This window comes from Loxodonta africana, chromosome 24, assembly GCF_030014295.1.
Source record: "Loxodonta africana isolate mLoxAfr1 chromosome 24, mLoxAfr1.hap2, whole genome shotgun sequence".
Taxonomy (NCBI): domain Eukaryota; kingdom Metazoa; phylum Chordata; class Mammalia; order Proboscidea; family Elephantidae; genus Loxodonta; species Loxodonta africana.
This window is the reverse complement of record NC_087365.1, coordinates 24,856,934-24,873,917: the sequence shown is the minus strand read 5'-3', so window position 1 is coordinate 24,873,917 and position 16,984 is coordinate 24,856,934. Positions and strand designations below refer to the sequence as shown.

General features: G+C 47.5%; 1 protein-coding gene across 2 annotated transcripts in view; it reads right to left on the bottom strand.

Moving 5' to 3' along the window:
* Nucleotides 1-11,881, bottom strand: part of PROKR2 (prokineticin receptor 2) — a 46,213-nt gene extending 34,332 nt beyond the window's left edge. Inside the window, exons 1-2 of one of the 2 annotated variants that reach the window (XM_023550034.2) lie at nucleotides 11,471-11,881; nucleotides 8,344-8,951 (exon numbers count right to left, since the gene is read on the bottom strand). In XM_023550034.2, coding sequence (XP_023405802.1) covers nucleotides 8,344-8,801 — 458 coding nt within the window. In that variant the 5' untranslated portion in view covers nucleotides 8,802-8,951; nucleotides 11,471-11,881. Of the gene's footprint in view, nucleotides 1-8,343; nucleotides 8,952-11,047; nucleotides 11,216-11,470 lie in introns of those variants that run through there. The other variant, XM_003411596.4, reaches the window with a different exon arrangement.
* Between the last annotated feature and the right edge of the window lie 5,103 nt (nucleotides 11,882-16,984).

Sequence of the window (16,984 nt, the reverse complement as noted above, 5' to 3'; positions counted from 1 at the left end):
CTGATGGGGGAGGGAAGCCAAGAATAATAATGTGTGTGCTTGGAAACATTATGAGTTTTTAACTAACCCCAACCCCACACGAAGCACGCAAAATGGCACAATGAAGCCCCGTATGCCTAATATCCAGCTTCCACAAGCATTTTCTTATTTTTAGCATCCTCATTTGGCATTTAGGGTAGCTGAGTGGTTTAGGGGAAATAACACAGGCTTTGGATCAAGCATGATGAATACATCTAGGCTCTTCACCCACCTGACTGGCTTTGGGGTCTGGAGTGAATTACTCCACCTCTCTGAGCTTTGTTTTCTCAAATGCAACATGGGATAAAATGACACCTACCTTGTACGGCTACTGTGAACATTAAACATGACAATGTTTGCAAAATGCTTGGCACATAGTCCTCCACGTGTCTGTCAGTTTATCGTACTGTGGGGGACTTGTGTGTTGCTGTGATGCTGGAAGCTATGCCACTGGTATTCAGATACCAGCAGGGTCACCCATGGAGGACATGTTTCACCTGAGCTTCCAGACTAAGACAGACTAGGAAGAAGGATCTGGCAGTCTAATTCCGAAAAGCATTAGCCAGTGAAAACCTTACGAATAGCAGCAGAACACTGTCTGATATAGTGCTGGAAGATGAGCACCCCAGGTTGGAAGGCACTCAGAAGATGACTGGGGAAGATCTGCCCCCTCAAAGTAGAGTCGACCTTAATGACTTGGATGGAGTAAAGCTTTTGGGACCTTCATTCGCTGATGTGGCACAACTCAAAATGAGAAGAAACAGCTGCAAATATCCATTAATAATCAGAACCTGGAATGTATGAAGTATGAATCTAGGAAAATTGGAAATCATCAAAAATGAAATGGAACACATAAACATCAATATCCTAGGCATTAGTGAGCTGAAATGGACTAGTATTGGCCATTTTGAATTGGACAATCATACAGTCTACTATGCTGGGAATGACAACTCGAAGAGGAATGGTGTTGCATTCATCATTAAAAAGAACGTTTCAAGATGTATCCTGAAGTACAACGCTGTCAGTGATAGGATAATATCCATATGCCTACAAGGAATACCAGTTAATATGACTATTATTCAAATTTACACACCAACCACTAGGGCCAAAGGTGAAGAAATAGAAGATTTTTATCAGCTACTGCAGTCTGAAATTGATCGAACATGCAATCAAGATGCATTGATAATTACTGGTGATTGGGATGCAAAAATTGGAAACAAAGAAGAAGGATCAGTAGTTGGAAAATACGGCCTTGGTGACAGAAACAATGCCGGAAATTGAATGATACAATTTTGCAAGACCAATGACTTCTTCATTGCAAATACCTTCTTTCACCAACATAAACGACGACTATACACATGGACCTCACCAGATGGAACACACAGAAATCAAATTGACTACATCTGTGGAAAGAGACGATGGAAAAGCTCAATATCATCAGTCAGAACAGGGCCAGAGGCTAACCATGAAACATACCATCAATTGCTCTTATGGAAGTTCAAGCTGAAACTGAAGAAAATCAGAGCAAGTCCATGACAGCCAAAATATGACCTTGAGTATATCCCACCTGAATTTAGAGACCATCTGAAGAATAAATTTGGCACATTGAACCCTAGTGACCGAAGACCAGATGAGTTGTGGAATGACATCAAGGACATCATCCATGAAGAAAGCAAGAGGTCATTGAAAAGACAGGAAAGAAAGAAAAGACCAAGATGGATGTCAGAGGACACTCTGAAACTTGCTCTCGAATGTCAAGCAGCTAAAGCAAAAGGAAGAATTGATGAAGTAAAAGAACTAAACAGAAGATTTCAAAGGGCCTCTCAAGAAGACAAAGTATTATAATGACATGTGCAAAGAGCTGGAGATGGAAGACCAAAAGGGAAGAACACGCTCGGCATTTCTCAAGCTGAAAGAATTGAAGAAAAAGTTCAAGCCTCGAGTTGCAGTAGTGAAGGATTCTATGGGGAAAATATTAAACGACGCAGGAAGCATCAAAAGAAGATGGAAGGAATACACAGAGTCATTATACCAAAAAGAATTAGTCGATGTTCAACCATTTCAAGAGGTGGCATATGATCAGGAACCGATGGTACTGAAGGAAGAAGTCCAAGCTGCTCTGAAGGCATTGGTGAAAAACAAGGCTCCAGGAATTGATGGAATATCAATTGAGATGTTTCAACAAACAGATGCAGCGCTGGAGGTGCTCACTCGTCTATGCCAAGAAATATGGAAGACAGCTTCCTGGCCACTTGACTGGAAGAGATCCATATTTATCCCTATTCCCAACAAAGGTGGTCCAATCGAATGTGGAAATTATAGAACAATATCATTAATATCACACACAAGTAAAATTTTGCTGAAGATCATTAAAAAACGGCTGCAGCAGTATATCGACAGGGAACTGCCAGAAATTCAGGCTGGATTCATAAGAGGATGTGGAAGCAGGGATATCATTGCTAATGTCAGATGGATCCTGGCTGGAAGCAGAGAATACCAGGAGGATGTTTACCTGTGTTTTATTGACTATGCAAAGGCATTCGACTGTGTGGATCATAACAAACTATGGATAACATTGCAAAGAATGGGAATTCCAGAACACTTCATTGTGCTCATGAGGAACCTTTACATAGATCAAGAGGCAGTTGTTCAGACAGAACAAGGGGACACTGATTGGTTTAAAGTCAGGAAAGGTGTGCTTCAGGGTTGTATTCTTTCACCATACCTATTCAATCTGTATGCTGAGCAAATAATCTGAGAACCTGGGCTGTATGAAGAAGAACGGGGCATTAGGATTGGTGGACGATTCATTAACAACTTGCGTTATGCAGATGACACAACCTTGCTTGCTGAAAGTGAAGAGGACTTGAAGTACTTACTAATGAAGATCAAAGACCACTGCCTTCAGTATGGATTGCACCTCAACGTAAAGAAAAAAAAATCCTCATAACTGGACCAATGAGCAACATCATGATAAACGGAGAAAAGGTTGAAGTTGCCAAGGATTTCATTTTACTTGCATCCACAATCAACAGCCATGGAAGGAGTGGTCAAGAAATCAAAAGACACATTGCATTGGGTAAATCTGCTGCAAAGGACCTCTTCAAAGTGTTGAAGAGCAAAGATGTCACCTTGAAGGCTAAGGTGAGCCATGGTGTTTTCAATCGCATCATATGCATGTGAAAGCTGGACAATGAATAAGGAAGACCGAAGAAGAATTGACACCTTTGAATTGTGGTGTTGGGGAAGAATATTGGATATACCATGGACTGCCAAAAGAACGAACAAATCCGTCTTGGAAGAAGTACAGCCAAGATGCTCCTTAGAGGCAAGGATGGCGAGACTGTTCTTTTCAAATACCTCATACTTCAGAATTGAGAGAAGGGCCGTGGTCATCACTGAGTTGGTGGGGTCCCTTTTCAGGGCAGTGGAAAAGGGCTTTCTCTCCCATACCCTAGGTGTCATCCTGCATTGTAGAGGCAGGGAGGAAGAGGTGGGGTGTGGTGGAATATAAGGCCAATAAGAAGTAAATAGCTTGCCCAAGCTCACTTTGTGCAGAGACCAGGATCCAGGCTCCTGATCCAAATCTTTTACAGCCACCTCTCACAGCTGATTCAAGCTCAAATGAGAAGGTGTCAAGTCGCTCTGACAGCATACAACACCACACTGTGGTGCTTACTCCTGCTCTTTCCAATGAGCCACACTGCCTGGGGAAGAGGTTGGAGCTCTTTGTGGTAAATGAGCTGATTTGTGTGGGTTGAATATCTTCTTTTCAGAGAGACCTACTGACACCTATTTAGATACTTTGATACCTTGAAATAATTTCTGTACTTCTTTTGGGGGATGGGGTGGGTGGTGAGAGAAGATGGAGAAAGACAAGAGGTGGGGAAGAAATCAATCAACCCTGGAAGTGAACATGCACCCCATACCTGAAGCTTGAGTCAGGTGAGGCCAAGAGCAGGGTGCCACCTATAGAAAGTCCTATCCAAGTTATCTTTCCTTTGTAACCAGGCCCTTTGGTCACCTTTCCAAGTTTCTGATTTGACCAAGAAGGTCTTCTGCCATATTATTTCTTCCCATCCCTGGCAATATTTCTGCCTATGATGTTATTTTAACTCCTCTTGCCTGCCCCTTGCCCTGGCAGCTCTGTTCTGTCAAAATCCTTTAGAAGACTCCATGGTAGCATGGCTTTCCCCATCTTCTGGCATTCTGAAGGTCTAGGATGAACTTGGATCCTATCCCAACCACTGGCTTCACCCCAGCTGGGTGCATTAATGTGCGTAGAGGTTGCTGGAGTTCTTTAGGCATCCACGTGGCTCAGCCTTGCCAAGTTAATTGGCATGACCTGCCTGGGTAGCACAAGGCTCACAGGGCTGGAAGGTGGAAAAAAACGGGCTGGTCTATCCTTGACTGGGTAGGAACATCTCACAAACACTGTCTCTCTGTGATGGCTGAGGGTATCAGTTTCCCATGGCTGCTGTAACAAATTACCATAAATTTAGTGACTTAAAACACCACAGAGTTATCATCATACAGTTCTAGAGGTCAGAAGTCCAAAATTTTAATCAAGGTGTCAGCAGGGCTGTGTTCCTCTCTGGAGTCTCTGAGGGGAGAATGTTTTCTTGCCTTTTTCAGCTTCTAGAGGCTTCCTACATTCCTTGGCTGGTGACCTCCTTCCATATTCAAAGCCAGCAATTTCTGGTTATCTTTCTCACATTATACCACTCTGACACTGACTCTTCTGCTTCCCCTCTTCATTTAAGGATGCCCGCCATTACGTTGGGTTCACCCGGATAACCCAGTATAATCTCCTTATCTTAAGGTGAGGTGACTAGCAACCTTATTTCCATCTGTTTTCTTGATTCTCCTTTGCCATTGAAGCTAACATATTCCTAGGTTCTGGGGCTCAGGATGTGGACATCTTTGGGGAGACCATTACTCTGCCTACCACACTGAGTCCAAAGTACTTAGATAATGTGATCAATTGAGGATTTAATAGCTCTCTGTCTCTCAATCTGGGTCCATCATAAAAAGGGTCTCCATAAACAATGCCAAAAGGAATGCCCACATTCCTGCTGAGTCTGTTGTCAACACTTAAATTCTAATTACTTTTCATCCAACAGCATCTTCCTCATTCTGTAGGATATTTCAAAACTCAGAGTTTTCCCTGATAAATCAGAAGGGAAAGAACACTGGCCTTAGAATTATTCCTAAGACCCGAATTCCAGCTCTGCATATTTAGTTAAATCAGTTAAGTTCCTGGGACTCAGTTTTTTCATCTGTGAAATGGGGATAATGATAACTGTACTGACAACCACTCAAGCTTTAGTCAGTATCACAGAAGGTAAAAGTACATAAAGCACACTGGGAGCCATTCATTGGCAAGAGGGATATCCGCAAGGTCTTTCTTGGGGCCGAAGCTCCCCCTTCTAGGATCTCTATGACTTGAAGCTGCACCATTTCTGGCCCTCTCTGCATGAACCTAGCTCTTCCTCTGGCTGTGGCAGGAAGAAATGGCCCTTCTGATATTTCTATATAGTGGGACAGGCATACTTCTCCATGGGGTAAACTGAAGTACACAGGGAGACCTGTGCTTCTCCTCTTCCTGTGTCAGGGTACATAGGCCCATCTAGTTCTGGGGTTGAGTATGAGGCAGCCCCTGCGCTCGTAAATAGAAGCCCTGTTTCCAATACCAGCATCATCAGGGCAAAGGTGAAGTTTGGCCATTCATCCTTCTTATCATTTTGCCTTGCGTTTCAGCTGGTTTACAGCCTAAGCAGGCACCTTTGAATCACAACATCCTTCTTCATGAAGCATTCCCAGACTACACTAGTAACACAATGACCACATCTTACTCTTGATTTATCACTTGGTTATTTATGTTTCATAAATGCTAGTTTTGTCCAGAAGAAAAGCTGTATCTTCAAGGACTATATCTTCTACTACTTTATGGTTCAACGTACACAGGCTGGGCACACAGGAGCACCAAGAAGCCAGTTGTGGATCTACTAGGTTGTGGAAGATCTTGTTATTACCCCTCTTACATTTCTTTGCTGTTATCATTTCAGTGCACGCTTGTCCATTCCACCTGCCAGTACCTGCATTTCTTTGTCCGAAGGTTTTCTCTGGCCTCAAGTCCTCTCGGCTACTGTGTAGCATTTCCAGAGCAGCCCTCACCAATGACTTATGAGAGCTGGTGTATAAATACCCCAGCTCCCTCACCTCTCCCACTCCTAGGAGAACTTGGAGATGTGACCTCCACTGGCTCTAAGAGTTCCTTAGCAGGAATAAGCTCTAGTTGCCCACAGTAGAAACTTGCTCAATAATGCTCCCTTTATTGACTGCCTTCCCTTCCTTGTCTCACTTTCCACTTCCCTGTAGGTGCTTCCTGGGCGCTACCGGCACATGAATTTTGTCTCAGGGTCTGTTTGCGGGAGCAACCCAAACTAAAACACAGATATAAGACTATGTGCTAGAAACTGTGGAAACAGAAAGATAAAGACATGGTTAATATGCTAAAAATACAATGTCTTTTGGAAAAGAACCTGTATCTCCATAAAGAATATAAGACTGGAAAGACAGGTTAGCATCAGATTAAAAAGACTTTGAATGCTAGACTCAGGATTTGGCATGTAGTCTGTGGGCACTTGACCTTTGGGAGTTTTTGTGAGCAATGAGGTGCTTTAGGAAGATTTATTAATGGTGATGATAATCCAGGCACTCAATATGCATCAGTATGTTTTGATGGACAGTCAAGAATTCGTGTTGGGTGAAGAAATAGGTTAGGAGAACATTAGGAAGTTCTGGCCATGACTTGCCAAGAGAACTGCCAGAAGCTGGTGTAGGGCTGGCCACAAGGGGTAGGGTAGGCAGGGGTGGGACAGGGAGAAAGACAGGGTGATTTCTCCTGCTTGGGTGATTGAGAGGATGGTGGAACTGCTGGGAGATGACTGGGGCGGAGCTGATTTAGGGTGAAAAAGGAACCACTCTGTCATATGTTGTGTTCTAACAGGGTGGGTGCTTTCCACATTATAAAGACAAAGGTTTCAGTGGGAAAAAGAGGATGACGACGGTGATAACTCACACTTTAGTGAGCATCAGACTCATCCAGGGAATTGGATAAAAATGCAGCCCAAAGGATTCCCATTCAGCAGGATGGTGTAGGGCCGGGGAATCTAACTTATCATTTCCCCTGGTGAATTTTGTGCAGTTGGTTGAAGGGTACACATTTTATAAACACCAGTTTTGGGGCTGGTGAGCCTCAGAGTTGCGATAACAAAATCATTTTCCTGCAGCCAATTTCATGTTATAAAAGCAAGATATTTCTTATACCTGTATGTGTATTTGATCACCATAAGCCAAGAATAATAAACTGGTTAATTAAAACGGGCAACAAACCTAAAAAGCACTGGGAACCAGGGAAAAATAAAAAAGTTGAAAGGTGACAAAAGGGAAATAGGGTGATTAAAAAGCACATTATCAAAATGAGTTTCAGCACAGCTCATAATGGCGAACAGACAGTAACCAAGAGGACATGACAACAACTGAACAGGCCAATGGGAGCTTACGATGGTTCACATAAACGTAACATAGGCTGCTATTGTACATTTTCCTTTACAAATTGTTAATAGAGCAAAGACTTCCGGAACATCTCATGCAAATATATGCAAATGAACACCCAGATGTATGCAAAAAAGCAAAGGCAAGTATGTCCTTTCCCCCTTTTCTGCAAGCAAATCCTGCTACCTTATTTTAAAATCAGCTCTGGAACAAAGACTCTAGTAACAAGAATGCACACTGTATGATTCAATCTATATGAAGTTAAGCAACAGGCAAAACTATAGTGGCAGAAGTCAGATCACTGGTTGTCTGGGGTGGAAAGATTGATGGGCACTGGGCCTGAGGAAATCTTCTAGGGGATGGATATGTTCTATATCTTGATCTGGGGGGCAGTTACTGGAGTAAATTGTTACATGTTGTCTTGGATGGAAACTTCCCTCTTAATTTTCAGGTTATTTCCAGGTAGTAACTGCCTGGGCTTTATGCCTTAGCTTTTGTATCTGACGCCATTCACTGCCACATGGCACACCTGGATCGGAAGCAGATGCAGTATCTGGGGCATGGTCCAGAGCTAGGGGCTCAGGAGCCTCACTCTTGCCCACATTTGGGGGAACGTGGGCCACAGGTGGAGAAGCAAGGTCTCCTCTTGCCTCTCTCTACAGGTCAATGAGTGTTCAAATCTAGGGCAATGCCTGTTGGATCTCAAGTAAGGAAAGGGGCAGCCTGGTGTGGTCCCCCTCTGTTACTACTGCCCAACCTCCTCACCTGTCGATGGCGATGGCCAACAGGGCATTGGTGGAGACGTAGAGTGAGACGGTGCGCAGGTAGTTGACGGAGGCACAGAGTATGTGGCCGTGCTCCCAGGAGAGCTGGCGCACCACATAGTAGTCCATCTCGAAGGGGCAGCAGATGATGGCCACCAGGAAGTCAGAGATGGCCAGGTTAGCAATGAGCAGGTTGGTGAGGTTGCGCAGCTTCTTATAGCGGGCAAGGGCAGCAATAAAGACAAAGTTGCCAATGCCACAGACCAGCATGATACCTGCCAGTGCCACGCCAATGACAATCTTCGCTGCAAAGAAGGTCCTGGTCTTGGTCATGTCCTCATCCTCATCCAGAGGGAGGTCATAGTCACCATAACTAAAGTTGAAGGGGAGGGAGGAGGCATGGTCTTGGGGTGAATTGAAGTTGGGTGCAAAACTAGTGTTTCCACTCTGGGCTGCCATGGTGATGCCCACAGGTGAAGTGGTACTGAGGGAGTCGTGGGTGGTCTAAGTGCTTCAAGCTGGGTGTCCAGATCCTCTGCTATCATGGGGTCAGTGAGCCTAGCACCCCTCCTCACATCCTTGGGGGGAGTCAACATGCCATCTTGGATCCTGGAAGGAGATACAACCAGTGGGCAGCGTTCAGGAGAACACGTGGTAGCGTACCCTCAGAGTACCCCAGGTGCAGGCCAACCAGAACCACTGTCTACTAGCAGACAGGTTGCTGGGAAGTGGGGACAAAAGATCTGGCAGCTGGGAAATCCCCCAGTGGCCACAAGATGGACTGGGCTCTCCAGAAACACCCAAGAATGTAAAACTTTTTGCCCTTTTCCCAGGGGGCGGGGCTGGTTTGGCTGCCCAGTCTCCCCCAGCCTCACCCTCACAGGGCTTCTGGAAGTTTTCTGAGCCTGCTTCTTGCAGCTGGCCCAGCTGGCTACAACAGCCACAATGTTGACCAGGCCAGGGATGAAGACGCAGGGGGGCTGGGACTCAGGAGGGTCTTTCTTCCAAAGCAGGGCGCTGCTCCCCCTGTCCTGGTCAAACCAGTGACTTGGAAATCACCAAATCCATTTTCATAAGACAGGCTGAGTCATCGTGGGCCTGTGATTTATGCTCCCTGAGTCCCAATCTTCCTATAATATAAATTCCTGCTGCCCAGCCCAGGGCCTGGCATACAATGGGGGCTGGAAGAGAATCTGACAAATGAACCAATGAGGAAATGGACCAGGATGCTGCTGCAGGGGAGGGGGCTGTGGGTGGGAGGGCATTTTCCAGCTGCTCCCCTGTTCTTTGGGAACCAACTCCAGGAAGAAATCCTTTGTCTGCTCTTCTCCCACTCCCCCGTCTACACCCCCCAGCTCCTTAGGGTCTGCACCCTCTTTCCCCTCACCAGGCGCCTAGCTGCCCACCCAGAATCAGCCCTGGCTGGGAGGCACCACCTCTTGTCACCCAGGCCTCCTTGCTCTGGGAGTGGTGGCCACCCAAAAAACAGACCCCACAGGTGGAATGGGAGTTGGGGGACCCAGGAGAGCCTGAGGGCTGAACGGTCCTCTACTGCCTAAGCAAATCCTTTTACGTTCTTGGTGTCAAGAAGCCCACAAGGGAGAGAAGAGTCTCCGAAGTGCTGAGCCCTGGGAGATGGAGCATCCTAGGGTTCAAGGCGTCACTGAGGGACGGGAGAAAGTACCCAGACCCCAACACCCACAGGATGAGGGGTCGCTACTGTCCAGCCGTGAAGGCTCCCCCGTCCAACTCACAACACACTTGAAATGCCACCAAGTCTGGGGTTCACGGGGGTACTAGTAGCATGAAGCGGACCACACTGGAGAGAGGGTTTGGCCCGCCCCTATAAGCAGAGGGAGAACAGGGAGATGGGACCCATCTCCGGATAGGGACCGCGCTCGCAGGGGGTGGCAAGGACCCCCTACCTACGGAGCGCCCGCCTGCTGCGTGCCCCAGGCGGAAACCTCGGGGAAGTGAGGTCCAAGACCTGTGGCGTCCGCACTCTGCGTGTGTTCCCTCCGGGTTGCCTCTCCGTGTCGCGCGAGGCCCCAGTCCCCGGAGACCGAGAAGCCGGAGTCTGGCCGCTCTCGGCATCTACGCTCGGCGGCCCTCGGTCGGGTCTCCCAGGCCCTAGAGGAGAGGGCATGCGCCCGGGCCGGGCAGGTCCCGGCTCCACTTTCGGGGTTACTCCCTGCCCCTTGACCAGCGGGCTCCAGCAGCCCCTTCTCTCCCCTCCTTCATTAACCCGCGGGTCCCCAGAGGCGCCGCCTTGGCCCGGTGAGGAAGCAAGTCTGAAATCCCGGCTCCAAAAGCAAAGCCTCGGGCGGGTAGAGACTGACTGTGAGTGTGGGGGAGGATGCGCTTCGTGGGAACTGTCCCAGGGACGCTACCTCTTTTCTGCCCACCTTTCTGGAAGGTGCCCCTCGGTCCAGACTCGCCCGGGCAATTTGGCGCCCGCCCGCCAGCCAGTTTGTCCGCTGGCTGCCCTAGCCCCAGGCGACCGTCCCCTCCCCGGACCCCGCGGGTGCCTCCTGGCACCAACTCCCTCCTTGGAGCTTGCCCGGGTGCGTCCCGAGAGGAGCGGGAGGCGAAGCAGCCTGCAGCTTCCGGAGAGAGAAGTGGGCGTCCAAGCCTTCTGCCCGGACGACGCCCCTCAGCATCCCCGGGTCTAGGAGTCCCCGGACTGCCCCCGGCGCAGCACCTACCGGCCTCAGCGCCTCCTCCCGGGTCTTGGCTGCTCCGCGACCCTGAGAGGGTGGCAGCGGGCCGTGCCGCTCGGGTCCGGCCTGGGGGTCTGGACTTGCTCTCGCGGAGGCGCCGAGGTGCCGGGAGCCCCTCTTTCTTCCTCTCCCAGCGCTCTGCCCTGTCGCATCGCAGTCTCTCCTCCCTCTAGAGTTGGCGCCCCGCCCCTCAACTCTTCTCAGCGCCTCGAACCCGGCCCCAGGCGCCCCGCCCCGCGCTCGACTCCGCCGGGTCCCCCGCTCGCCTCCATGTGGACGCGGAAGGTGGGCTCCCCGGACCCGGCCGCGCGCTCTGCTTGGCGCGCCCAGGCCAGAAGCTCCGGCAGCGATGGCGCGGATCCCTAGCTCGTGGGTCGACCTCTCGCAGGGGTCCTTGCGCCCTCTCACCTTGGTCCGGATGCGGCGCAGTGGACGTTTCGATGCCGCGATTCCGAGGAAGAGACCCCACAGCAGTCGCTTGTGCAGAGACAGCGTCCTGTCTTCCGCTGGAGTCTAGTGCTAGTGGTCGCCTCCGCTTCAGGGTGCCTTCTGCAGGCAGCAGGAGCCCGGGGCACAGCAAGCCTCGTGGTGCCTGAGAGCTGGTGCCTGGGGAGTCCTCGACAAGTGCAATGTGGGGCTTTGGAGGTGGTGGTGGAGGGAGAGGTTCCCTGCAAGGAGGCTGGAGATGGGGGCAGCTTGCCCGGCTTAAAGCTCCCACCCTGAAGCTGTCACCCACACCCAGCGGTGATCATCACTGCCAGTTCCTTGGCCATTCAAAGACAATCCAGTCGGATCCGTCTGTTGTGGACTGAACTCTGTACGGGGATTTCCGAGACCTCGGCGTTGCTTTAGGCAACTCCCATAACCTCTCTGGTCTTTGGTTTCCTCATACCCCGAGTGAGGAGTTGCCAATTAAAATGACTCGTAGCTGAAAAAGCTCAGAGGGGAGCCCTGGGTGTATAGAATTTGAACCGAGTGAGCGGTCAGGAAACCAAGGTCTAAAAGAGGGTTCCCCACCCTATCTGATTATTGTCAGGTCTTAATATGGACTTAGTTTTGTCAGATCTTTCTATTTTTCCAAGAGAATCTGGAATTTTGAAACTTTATAAACGCTCTGTTAAATTAATTAAAACAAAACCAAAACCTTTGTGTTGGCCAAACAGAACATAGAATACAGTCTGCTGGGCTATCAATTTAAAATTCCTGGGTAAGGTGATCTCAGAATCTCTTCCCCCCGTGACATTCCGTGATTCTGCCTTTTTCATCATATGTGGAACTAACTCCACTCCACTTCTCCCCTTTGTCATGTCCACACACACAACCAAAGCCAGGCGATCCAGCTTTCTGCTTTCTTCACAGGGAGGGGCCTGGTACTGTGGATGGACAGGGCAGCCTTCAGGCATAGACGCAAAAAGAGGTTCTGTTTGTTGTTTGAGAGGGATGGCTACAGGGCGGCCATTTAGATCCCTGGACACACTCTTTAAAGACCCCTTGCAAAGTTTTGGTGCACGATTATCAACTTCAGCTGAAGGTTTCCCCACTCATGGACCATGCTCACCCTCTTTTTCATGGGGCAAGCAGATTCCTGGGATCCTCTGCCATTTGGTGCTTTCACAGACATACTCTGGGACAGAGTTATGGTAGTGTCACTTCCATACAGGAAGTCCACAGATACCTTTTAATAACTCAAAGTCCTAACCACCCTCAGCAGTGTGTGTTGTTGTTAGGTACCGTTGAGTCAATTCCAACTGAAAACGACCCTATGTACAACAAAATGAAACACTGCCCAGTCCTGCACCATACTCATAATTGTTGTTATGCTTATGCCCATTGTTGCAGCCACTGTGTCAATCCATCTTGTTGAGGATCTTCCTCTTTTTTGCTGACCCACTACCAAGCATGATGTCCTTCTCCAGGGACTCATCCCTCTTGATAACATATCCAAAGTATGTGAGATGTAGGCTATCCATCCTTGCTTTTAAGGAGCATTCTGGTCGTACTTCTTCTAAGACAGGTTTGTTTGTTCTTTTGGCTGTCCAAATATTCTTCTCCAACACCACAATTCAAAGGAGTCAATTCTTCAGTCTTCCTTATTCAATGTCCAGCTTTCACATGCATATGAGGCGATTGAAAACACCATGGTTCGGGCCAGGCGCACCTTACTTAGTCTTCAAGGTAACATCTTTGCTTTTCAATACTTTAAAGAGGTCTTTTGCAGCAGATTTGCCCACTGCAACGCGTTTTTTGATTTCTTGACTGCTGCTTCCATGGGTGTTGATTGTGGATCCAAGTACAATGAAATCCTTGACAACTTCAATCTTTTCTCTGTTTATCATGATGTTGCTTGTTGGTCCAGTTGTAATGATTTTTGTCTTCTTTATGTCGCGGCATAATCTGTACTGAAGGCTGTGGTCTTTGATCTTCATTAGTAAGCGCTTCAAGCCCTCTTCACTTTCAGCAAGCAAGGTTGTGTCATCTGCATAACACAGGTTGTTAATGAGTCTTTCTCCAATGCTGATGCCCCGTTCTTCTTCATATAGTCCAGCTTCTCGGATTATTTTCTCAGCATACAGATTGAATAATAAAAAAAAAAATAGGCATGGTGAAAGGATACAACCCTGATGCACACCTTTTCTGACTTTAAACCAAGCAGCATCCCCTTGTTTTGTTCGAATGACTGCCTCTTGGTCTAAGTACAGGTTCCTCATGAGCACAATGAAGTGTTCTGGAATTCCCATTTTTCGCAATGTTATCCATAATTCGTTGTGATCCACACAGTTGAATACCTTTGCATAGTCAATGAAACACAGGTAAATGTCGTTCTGATACTCTCTGCTTTCAGCCAAGACCCGTCTGACATCAGCAATGATATCCCTCATTCCACATCCTCTTCTGAATCTGGCTTGAATTTCTGGCAGTACCCTGTTGATATACTGCTGAAGCCACTTTTGAATGATTTTCAGCAAAATTTTACTAGTGTGTGATATTAATGATATTGTTAGATAATTTCCACAGTCTGTTGGATCACCTTTCTTTGGAATGAGCACAAGTATGGATCTCTTCCAGTCAGTTGGCCAGGAGGCTGTCTTCCAAATTTCTTGGCATAGAGCAGTGAACATTTCCAGCCCTGCATCAGTTTGTTCAAACATCTCAAATTGTATTCTGTCAATTCCTGGAGCCTTGTTTTTCACCAATGCCTTCAGTGCAGCTTGGACTTTTTCATTTAGTACCATCTGTTCCTAATCATATGCTACCTCCTAAAATAGTTGGACATAGACCAATTCTTTTTGGTATAGTGACTCTGTGTATTTCTTCCATCTTCAGCAGTGTAGGAACCTTATTTGGGATGGACATGCAGTCCCCATGGGGACATGGATTGCTTTAGGAAACTGGTGAAAAAGTGCTACAGGGAGTTGTCTTAGTTTGGCTTTCCCCAAACAGTCTGCAAGACAGAGACATGTGTGCAGGCAGTTTATTTGGGAGATGATCGCAGGAAGCACAAGTTGAGGGTGAGAGGAGGTGAGACAGGGAATGGAGAAGACCCAATACCTGGTGTGTTAACAAGCAGGGCACCTCTGTGGGCAACTGGGGCTCACTCTACCTGGACAACCTCTGAGAAACTATGTGGAACATGCCTCATGGTTGTCCCACTGCAGGACAGGGAGGCTGGAACACTCATCCACAGGTTCTCATCCCCTCCACTGTTAGATTGACAGTTTCTCAAAGAGCATTAATTTTCCCCACTTCAGGGTTGTGCCCTGTGTGGTAGAGCTGGAGAAAGCCTAAGGGCTTGGGATGAGAAACTGTCAGCGTGCTGGGAACTGCACCTGCAGATGAGCTCAGGTGGCAGAGCAGATATGGGGCAGGTCATCCATCTCACATTTGGTACAAGAGGGGAGCAGAGAGGCATCCCCTTTGATGAGGGCAGCAGGAGAAGAAAACACTGGAGATCATAGACTTATGGGAGAAACCTGGGGGTAAGGGGGGTGGGATCTTGAGAGCAGCTGGAAATTTTGTGTTATATAGTTAGAGTTGATGCCTTTGAATTATGGTGTGGGCAAAGAATATTGAATATACCATGGACTATCAGAAGAATGATTAAGTCTGTCTTGGAAGAAATATAGCCAGAGTGCTCCTTGGAAACGAAGATGACAAGACTTTGTCTTGCATACTTCGGACTTGTTATCAGGAGGGACCAGACCCTGGAGATGGACATCATGCTTTGTAAAGTAGAGGGTCAGCAAAAAAGAGGGAGACCCTCAACGAGATGGATTGATACAGTGGCTGCAACAATGGGCTCAAACATAACAACAATTGCGAGGATGGTGCGGGATCAGGCAGTGTTTCATTCTGTTGTACATAGGGTCTCTATGAGTTGGAAGCAATGAGAACAATAGTTACAGGCAGGAGTCCTTGGGTAGTGCAAATGGTTAAAATGCTTGGCTGCTAACCGAAAAGCTAAGGTTCAGGTCCACTCAGAGTTGCTTCAGAAGACAGACCTGGTTATCTACTTCCCAAAACATCAGCCGTTGAAAACCCTGTAGAGCACAGTTCTACTTTGACACACATGGGGTCACTGTGAGTCAGAACTGAGTCAACGGTAATTGATTACTGTTTTTATGTATTCTTCCAGTGTTTCTTTTTGCAAATATTATGATATGTTGTCATTTATCTTTCATATCAATACATGGAGAACTTCCTTAATCTCTCTTTTACAATTGCTGAGTTATCCATTGTGTGCACACACTACAGTTTTTTTTTCTAAGTTTCCTAATGATGGACACGTTGGTTTAATCTTTTCAAAATATGCCTGTTAAGTTATGAATTGGGTTATTTTCAATTTTTAGCTGTTATATTCCTACTGTAAAGCCTGAGAAAGCTGGAAAATGTGTAAGGTGGAAATCTGTCAGAGAAGGAAAACAAGTATTTTCTGCTAAAATTAGCAATCAAAAAGTGTTAAGATGGCACCCTGTCAAAGACGGGAAACTTTCGAGACCCGGAAAAACCAGGCAGCCTCGTCGAGTTCTGGCTCTCACAAGTTTGTAATTTTGATCAAAGATGTGATGAAACCCATGTGAAATTGTGCACTACAGATCAGTAAGTAAACACAATAAAGCCTGTGCGTAAGTAACCTCGCTTACTGTAAACCTCTGAGTACTTTGCTTACTGGTTAATCACCCCCGACTCTGGGACACTGCATGGCACAATCACCCCAGAGTTCTACCAGCAGAGGGGGTGAAGGACCTTTCAGTCATCTGTTGAGGACTATTCCTGAGGGGTGTTAATTCCCCAACCTTTCCAGTCTGCCCCGCCAGTGGAAAGAGCAGAGTCTCTTGGCCAGAGTAATCTCTCAGGCAAAGAAATGCCTGTGCTGTCAATTGAAATAGTGAGAATGAGGATGTGTGGGGGGAGGACACCGAGAACATTTGCCACATGGGCATTACTTGTGTGGTTGGGTTATAATTTCTTGGCTGGCCTGAGTCTTCGTGTCTCTCATCCTGCAGCAGGTTTGTCTTTCTCATGGGGATGGTGGAGATGCAAGAGTAAACAAGACTCAAACCCAATCTGAGCCTTTGCCTGGGTTACATTTTCTAACATCCCATTGGCTGAAGCAAGTCACACTGCTAAGCCCAGAGTCATGGGGTGGGAAGTTCACCCCCACCACTTTGGGGGGGCCCAGCAAAGTTACACAGCAAAGGGCATGGGTGCAGGGAGGAGTGAAGCATTGGGGCCAAATGTGCAACCTACCCAACTAAGCTCCTGAGGCTTGGATCCAGGGCTATCGGCCTGCTTCTTCAGCTGCTGCTCTCATTCCATGAGCCCCCTCATCCCTGTGATAATTTCACTTGCTTGCTTCATTTACCCAGAGTAGATTCTATTGTTTGCAATCAAGAAACCCTGACAGATTCAGATATTTTCATG